At 29.1% G+C, this 8,588-nt stretch overlaps 1 protein-coding gene across 1 annotated transcript; it reads left to right on the forward strand.

Moving 5' to 3' along the window:
- The first annotated feature begins 2,276 nt into the window (after positions 1-2,276).
- On the forward strand, positions 2,277-4,116 carry LOC113366117 (phospholipase A1-like). Its single transcript, XM_026607668.1, has 7 exons — positions 2,277-2,406; positions 2,481-2,604; positions 2,790-2,929; positions 2,992-3,252; positions 3,368-3,562; positions 3,639-3,819; positions 3,977-4,116. The coding sequence occupies exons 1-7, from the start codon at positions 2,334-2,336 to the stop codon at positions 4,053-4,055; spliced, it is 1,053 nt and encodes a 350-aa protein (XP_026463453.1). The 5' UTR covers positions 2,277-2,333; the 3' UTR covers positions 4,056-4,116.
- Positions 4,117-8,588: the final 4,472 nt, after the last annotated feature.

Raw genomic sequence — 8,588 nt, forward strand, 5'->3', positions numbered from 1 at the left:
TTTTCACTTGAATTAACATATGTAAATATATATCGTGTGTGTATGTGTAATCAAAAATTATCAAGCAAGTGTTAATTAATCTATCATGCTATTCACTGCAAAAATATTTCATTTTCATTTTAATATAAACTTTATGGGATGTTTCTTAGTCAACTCTATATAATGAACGATTCCTCTATAACAATAAAAGTTATGTACATTAATCATTACCACGCGAGTCTCATTACATTGTCATATCTCCACAACCCATTCATCATAATACAGAAAATATAAAAAGAAATGTTCTATTTATTCCAAAACCCACGAACAATAGCATGAAACCGCTTGTGCACAAAAGGCAAATTTCATTAACTGTATTACAACATTAGAGCACTCATTTAAATTGTAGCAAGTGACGCAGCGGGTCCTGTTTTTAACAAGGCCGACCCGTATGATGCCAATTTACATCTGACCAGGGAGAGCGCGGCCACCGTAATAAACGTGAAAACTTCGTGCGTCATAGGGGCGAGCCTCACGGAATGGGCGCATCAGACGCAAATTGTCGGGGCAGCATGCGGATGCAAACAAAATCAATGTCCTCAGAGTTGTGAGTAGAAGTTTATAGATTTTGGATTAACTTAGTTATTATGGTTCAGAAGTTCCAAGTTCGATTCCTGAAACTTATGGAATTTAAGTATACAGCATTATTGAGACGTAGGGTTCGATCGTAGATAAGTGACTAAAACGACTGGGCCTGAGTCAGAGGTTCCAGGTTCGTTCCCGTTTGGAGCAGCCTGTTGTCAAACAGTAAGGACAACGATTTTCATTTGGAAATATATATAGCAATATGTTTTCAAGTAAAAATAGCCTTTAAACCGGTATTGCCCTATTAAACAAATTCTAATAATAAAAAATCATCAATCTTACGATCTAAGAAAACAAAGTAAGGAAAAGTTTCAGCTCAACAACTTATGGGACTTAAAGTTCTGATTGCTGTTAAAAATCAAAATTATAAAGTAAACACAAGTTTATGGGACTATTAAGATTGTTGTAAAAAATTAAAAAAAAACATTTCACTTAATGAACTATGTGATGTTTTTAACATTATCGAGCTGCTTTTAATTTACTTGCTCAGTAACTGAAATAAGGTATGTTTCTGATTATGTGTGTATATTTTTTTAGTTATGTGTTTTTATTCATTCTTTTTAAATGAAAATAAAAAATATTTTTATTTATTTATGTTGATCATATAAAACTTCTGAAAACAAAAGTTGATTCTCTTCATTTCCACGAAAACTAGACAGAAGTTTTTTGACAAATTTTCTATATAATTATTTTAATTAATGTAAAAAACATTACATCTGGAATTAGTTGAAACAAGACCTTGGGGCTAGTTTTAACATGCAAGAATTATATATTCAGTTTCAGATGTGAACTGAAGAAGAAAACTAGAATAAATTATGCAGTTTTTATTCATACAAAATATACTAATTATAAGGCAATTAATAAATATATGAAAAATTTTATTACTATTTAAGTACAATTCTATTCTATTCTTTTTAAAATAATTTTTCCTAAATGTCTATTTCATATTTTTATAGCTTTTACATGCGGCCACGAAACATCATTACACATCGTGAGATCAACTATGGGAAATAATTTTAATGATGTAAAATTAAAGAAATGTTCACCATGTAGTTGTATCAATCCAAAATATGATTATCCGGCAGTTTATGAAAATCTTGGCTGGAAATCATCGTAAGTTAGAAAATTAGAATATCAAACCTAGCAATGATGTATTTTATTTAGACTTCGCAAAAGTGTGATTCATGTTAAGCATTTTATTTTATGTTCTTTTTGTTTTAGGGGTGTCCCTGGGATATTCAAAACAGGGTCACTAAAATCCTGCATAGAGTTTACCTATACTCCAAAATCACGTAGAAAATTTACCAACCAGCCCTTCTGGAAATGGCATTGGTATAAATAAAATATTGATATGTATATATTCTTGTAAAGTGATAAAAATTTAATTTATTTATTTATAATTATGTTAGATTTAAATATTATAAACAATACTATGTATTACAAATATGGAAAATATATTTATATTTTAACGCACTGTTTTTATCTTTATTCAATAAGCAGTAAATGATTATCGGCTAACTATCTTTCAAAATGTATGTAAAACAGTATTAATTAAGATAAATATTCTATTACAATGCAAATTGATTGGATTTTAAAAAACAATTCTTATAATTGGTTTGAAATTAGTTTTAAATATTAGTTAAAGTTATAAACAAGAAATATGAAGAAGTATTAAATACTAAGTTAGTGTAGAGTGTACATGATTCTAAATGATGGGGTCAAAACGATTATTTTTTTATTTGTTTTTAAATTTTATTAAAATCGCTGCAATATATAGCATAGGTAGATAAATATAATATATATTTGTATTGTAATGATTATTATAGGAAACAAGATGCAAAATTATTTTTTTATAGACTGTCCGGATTTTACTGATGTTAAACGGGATTCACTGAAAAAAGTTTTATCAGATGCCACACAGATCTTGAATTTTACTAAATATGATACAAACGATATGAATTTTTATGTTATGTCACCAAGGTAAATACATTAAAAAAAAACTATAGAAGTACTCTGATGAAACTAGTTTTGTGTAATGTGTAATAGTAGTCTTTCATAGATATCCAATAAATCTTAACATAAGGCCAATAAAATTACATTCCCAATATACTTACAAAATGATTCTAATAATAAGTGTTATTCCGTCTCTAATTTAAATGATTAAGGTCTTACCCAAATTTTGAAAATCCCCAAGGAGAATCTATAGATTGGTCAACACTTGATTGTGAAGGTAAGCCAGTGTTATTCAATTGTCATGGATACAGAGAAACTGGATTACAAGTTTGGGCCATCGATCTTGTAAGAAGTGAGTAAATAATATTTTCAAGTTAACACAAATTAGATTTTTATACATTTATTTTATATCAGCTTACGTTCTGCAAGAAGGAGGTTGTGCAGTTGCAAGTGATTACAGAGGTGCATCTCAAAATCTAAATTATTTGACCGTGGTCAGCAATACTGGAAATATCGCCGAGGCGATGGCAAGTTACATCGCAGATAACATCTGTCAAGGGACCAGAAATTGCACGAAAGAACTTCAATTGCACGGACATAGCTGGGGATCACATACGTGCGGAATTGCAGGATACTTATTGGGACAAAGTGGATTGAAACCAGCTAGAATGATAGGTTATTCTATAATGGTCACTTTGTACTCTATCAAAAATAACTGTATCAAGTTATAGTTTTAGAAGATATCCTGATATGCCAAAAAATATGAAAAAATAAAATTTTATTTTTATAGCTAGTGATGCTGCCGGTCCATACTTCAATCTTCTAGACGAAAATGATTCTGAAAAGCATATGTCTAAAGAAAGTGCAAATTTTGTTCTCAACATTAGAACATCAAATATTTACGGTTCAAGTTTAGATAGTTGGGCTCATCAGACTCAAATTGTTGGTGATTGTGGTTCGAACCAGGAACAATGTTCCGGCATAAGTACGTAAAAGCTAAATGAATCTCATATAAATAAATTATAGTAAAAATATATAAGTGATTATCCAATGACTCATAGGTAGATTGCGGTTCTTGCAAAGATTATTTTGCGATCATAATTCATCAATATTCATGGTAAAATCGACAATGGAGAAGAACTTTCCAGAAATAAAACTACAAAAGTGTTCCGATTGTCGCTCAATAATTCCCTCAACAAATGAATGCTCGGATGAATGGGAAAACTTGGGATGGAGGTCTGAGTAAGTACAGAAATTTAATATATTTTAATGAAATTTATAGCATATTGATTAAAACTTTTGACTACGGAATACTTTATAAAAATAATCAATAGATTGATAGATTTGGGCGTAATAAATATTTACATTTGTATTTAATTAATAAATTATTTACTTTCAGAGAAAAACCTGGAACGTTTATCATCAGAAAATTGCCCGTATGCCTGAATGTAACTATAGACTCTGAATTGAACTCATAGATCAAAATATTGACAATATTCAAAATATAAAATATGTTCAATTATGATTTCATTGTACAAATAAACTGGCATAATTTATTTTTCATATTGTTCCAAATATTTTGATTGTTTAACCCAATTTTAATAGATACAAGTCGTAAAAATAGTACTAAAGACGCCCACATCATATGTTTGAAAACACAAATCATATGACGATCCTACTTAAAAAAACATAATAAAATAATGATGTCATTAAGTAGAACTCAAATTATTTTTTTGACCTTGTTCGCATAAACGTATCATTCTGATAACAGTTATGGACAAATTATTAGACAAAACATTCAAATTATTTATCTACTTCTACCATAGCTAATTCCAAAATTGGAGTAAGCAATTTCTTATTAAAACTCAACTTGATTTTCAAGTAGTTTTTTTTTAAATGTTTTAGAAAATTAACATATATTTGATAAAAAACTAAAGTACAAAAATTTTTGTTTATATAATTTTAAAAAGTGAAGTGAAGTTAAAATCTTGCTGGACATAGAAATGATTAAACTGTAAATTTTAAATTAATATTTTGAATATATTGTATATTATTTTCATATAAATGGCCACCAATGATATTGATGAAGCAACGAAGATCATCATAAGCCGTAAAATAGAGCCAGATGTATCAACAAAAAATTATAAAACTAGCATAAGCCACTGATAAGACACTGTATAAATAATTTGGTCTCTAAAATGAATTGTTAGTGTAGTATGATCTTTATAAGACTGATCGTAATCGCACGAAAAACGTGATAATTAAGTGGTTTTGTAGTGGTTTTAATAGTGTGTTAAATAATTTTTAAATTTAATTTTTAAAATGAAGATCTTCACGTTTCTGTTATTCTTTCTTATGTCAACAGTGCTTGCAGAAGGTGAGCGTTCTCTGTTCAGAATTATAAACTTTTCATCTCTCATAAAATATTAAATGTTAATATTTCCTCAACAGACTGTCCTGAATTTACTGATATTACCAAAGACACATTATCTCGTTTTGTATCTGATGGAGAATCGATACTTAATTTTACAAGATATGATACAAGTCACATGAAATACTATGTCATGACTCCGAGGTAGGTAATCCATCAGGTAAAACAAGCGGATAAGTTTGAATTAGTAATGAGAACATGTGATTAATATCTTCAATATATCATTGTCTATATGCAGAAGATGATGTTCTGTGATATTTACTTTTGATAATGGAAATAATGATTACATTGTTATTATATGTCGCGCGTACGAATATCGAGACTTATTTTAAATTCTCTATAATATTATCTTATTGAATGTGAGCTTTATTAATTAGATGTCACAGTACTTAGTATAATGTAAATAATAATGTAAATAAGTAATAATTTATATATATATATATATATATATATAAATATACTTATAATTAAACCATTTTAATTATTATAGCTCATATCCAGATTACGTGAATCCTGATGGAAAACATGTCAACTGGTCTGATTTGGATTGCAATGGAAAACCTAAACTTGTTTTGTGCCATGGATTCAGGGAACATGGACTATATATTTGGATGATTGATCTTGTTAGAAGTAAGTAAATAGAAAAATTATTAGCTATATATTCTTTGTTTACTACATTTACTTTAAATCGTCATATATGTTAATCAACATCATAATGTACGTGCACGTTATTAACTTGCTGAAGGAGAGGTTTACGCTTTCGCCAAAAATTTAATTTTTGAACCTTTTTACTACAAAATTAAATTAAATTATTGGATAGATAGATGGTAATTGTGCTGACGAGCTTTTGGTAAAGACTAGGGTTTATACAAAAACCGATATTTCAGAAATCGGTTTTCGAATTTTAATTTTACTAAAAACCGGTTTTAACCGGTTTTAACCGGCTTTCAAATTTTATATAGAAAATAATGTTTGCTCGAATATTCTGTAATTTATCTGCAAATTTAATGTAATTTAGAATAGTATTCAACTGAATTAATTTATTGTTCAATTTTATATATAGTAAACAAAATAGAGTAGAACTAAAAAATACTAGTTTATCTTGATTAAATAACTTTTAAAATAATTATTTGTTATTCATGCATCATTTTCACATATAAGAATATCAATTTTAGTTTTAAAAACAATTAAGCTAAACTTTTACTTCAGTTCCGAGCAATTTTAATTAATTAATTTTAAACATTCTAATTGTTTTTTTTTCAATAAAATATGATTTAACAAACTCAGAACGTCTATCAAATTGCTACATAGACGTGTCCTTTGTTACTCACAAAATTTCCTGAAATAGAAAATACTCTCATACTTACGACCAAATTATGCTTAATTGTTTTTAAAGCCTGATATGATAACTAAGTTTTTTGTTCTTTAGTTTGTGGCTTCTAGGGTTTAAAACTCTTTTTTTTTCAAGAAGAAGTCACACAGATTTAAATTAATATATACACTGGTATAAAAATCTAAATTATTATATACATAACCTTACTGGGAATCATTGCAGACAGATTTGATTTCAAGAATCAAAACGCTTTTATCTATCTTTTATATTTTGCAATATTTGTCATTTTTTTCTCATTTAAGTCTCGAGGAAATAAGTTTTTTTACTAAAAACCGGTTTTCTAATTCCATAATTTACGCTAAAAAACCGGTTTTTAAAACCGGTTTTTGAAAACCGACAAACCCTAGTAAAGACCATGCGGACCTATGTAATTATTTGTTGATTTTTTTTTTGTTTTAGTCTCATAAAAACTTTATGTGGTGATAATATTGTAATCTTAACAAACATCCTAAAATATTTTATTCTACGAAGAGTGTGTAAATTTAAAAATTTATTGTGGTTTGGAAAGATGGGAAGTGACAAAATTTGAAAATTTATTATCATAATTTTATTTGAAAAATGCACAAATCAACATATCAATTCTATTATTTAAATAGATTTTTACGCTTAAGAAAAAGATGCAATTGGTTTAGAGTAAAACGCCGCTTACATCTAATTTATTTGAATTCCAGAGACAAAAACTGTAACTGTAATAATTCATTAAGGCTATGATAACGGCATCGTTGATAATCAAAATATTTCTAACATGTTTTTAGTAATGCAAATTAAAAATAGATTATATATTATAGCATTTATCTTTAGATAATGCTATGTTACGGTTTATCTTTGTATGAGTTAGTTGTAACAAATATCAAAAAGATATATATATATATTATATATATATATATATATATATATATATTATATTTGCTGTACGATCAGGCGTTTTATACCTAAAACCTAACATACAAAATGCACAATCATCAAATAGCAATAATAAATGCATCTTTCTAATGTCTCATTGATACCACGTACGTAGGGTTAGGTTTTATGTGTAAAACGCCTGATTGTACAGCAATATATAGCTTTTTCACAATTTGTTACTACCAGCTCATATGAAGATAAACCTGTAACATAACATTAGAGCATAACATTTCTATTTATCCGAGAATTGGCCCCGTAGTGTAGCTTGTTGAGGCAATTTGTTTAGTTGAGTACAGTATTTGTTTTTGCAACATGAATTTGTAATATTTTGTAATTCTCCCAGTTACTAATTCAGCATAACCTAATTCAATTTACCATTTCAGCGTACGTTTCTAACCACGGTGGATGCGTCGTTTCCCCCGACTATGAAGGCGCTACAGAGAATCTCAATTACTTGACAGTGGTGAAGAACACGGTCGGCGCGTCGCCAGAGCAATAGCGGAGTACGTTGCGATAACATCTGCAGAGACGCCACGGATTGCACGAAGCAATTGCAATTGCTCGGCCACAGTTGGGGCGCGCACACTTGCGGTATCGCGGGCTACGAGCTGGGAGAGCGGGAGCCCAGTCTCAGGCCGACGAGGATGATAGGTAAGGTTAACGTTCTTTTGCTGATTTGATCTCGGAGAGAAATACATTTTGTACATGTGGAATTGGAATTGTTAAATTGAGGGATGCATGTTTAAACACGTAAAGTGAATTTGAAAAATTTAGAACCCGTAGTATTAAATAGTGGTTCCGGAATAAATCGAGAACTATATGTGTTAACCAGATTTGTAGAATATACGAATAATTTCATCTTGCACTATTCTACCATTTCGTATATAAGGGCGTCAATTAATCATGTAAGCCTCAATGGGTATGCGGGGTTTGACAAAAGATGACAAAAATATTACGTGGGGGAGATGAGGGTGAGGTTAAGATTTCACGTGTATTTATTTTTTACCTAAGGTAAAAATTAAAAAAATCAAAATAAATTATAAAATTTTACGATTTTTTAATGTATTAAAGTTACACGAGATGTTTGATGTGGAAGGAGGGGTAATTTTAAATATCACCACGTATCCCCAAAGGGCACGGGATGTCCAAAATCCTTAGAAATCGCTCACGTGACGCCCTCTAATACAATACACCAAACACTAATGTAAAAATTATAAAAATAATGAAACCTATACTTGCAATATTATAAATTTCATAGTAATTATCTTAGTCTATCAGACTTAT

This window comes from Ctenocephalides felis, unplaced genomic scaffold, assembly GCF_003426905.1.
Source record: "Ctenocephalides felis isolate EL2017-DRISC unplaced genomic scaffold, ASM342690v1 CF-g0.4_SCAFFOLD_01170, whole genome shotgun sequence".
Classification (NCBI taxonomy): domain Eukaryota; kingdom Metazoa; phylum Arthropoda; class Insecta; order Siphonaptera; family Pulicidae; genus Ctenocephalides; species Ctenocephalides felis.

Coding starts and splice junctions, on each gene's coding strand:
- LOC113366117 (XM_026607668.1), top strand. CDS start 2,334: ATGATGGGGTCAAAACGATTATTTTTTTATTTGTTTTTAAATTTTATT. Junction 2,605..2,789: donor TTTTATGTTATGTCACCAAG/GTAAATACATTA, acceptor TAAATGATTAAG/GTCTTACCCAAATTTTGAAA. Junction 2,930..2,991: donor GGCCATCGATCTTGTAAGAA/GTGAGTAAATAA, acceptor ATTTTATATCAG/CTTACGTTCTGCAAGAAGGA.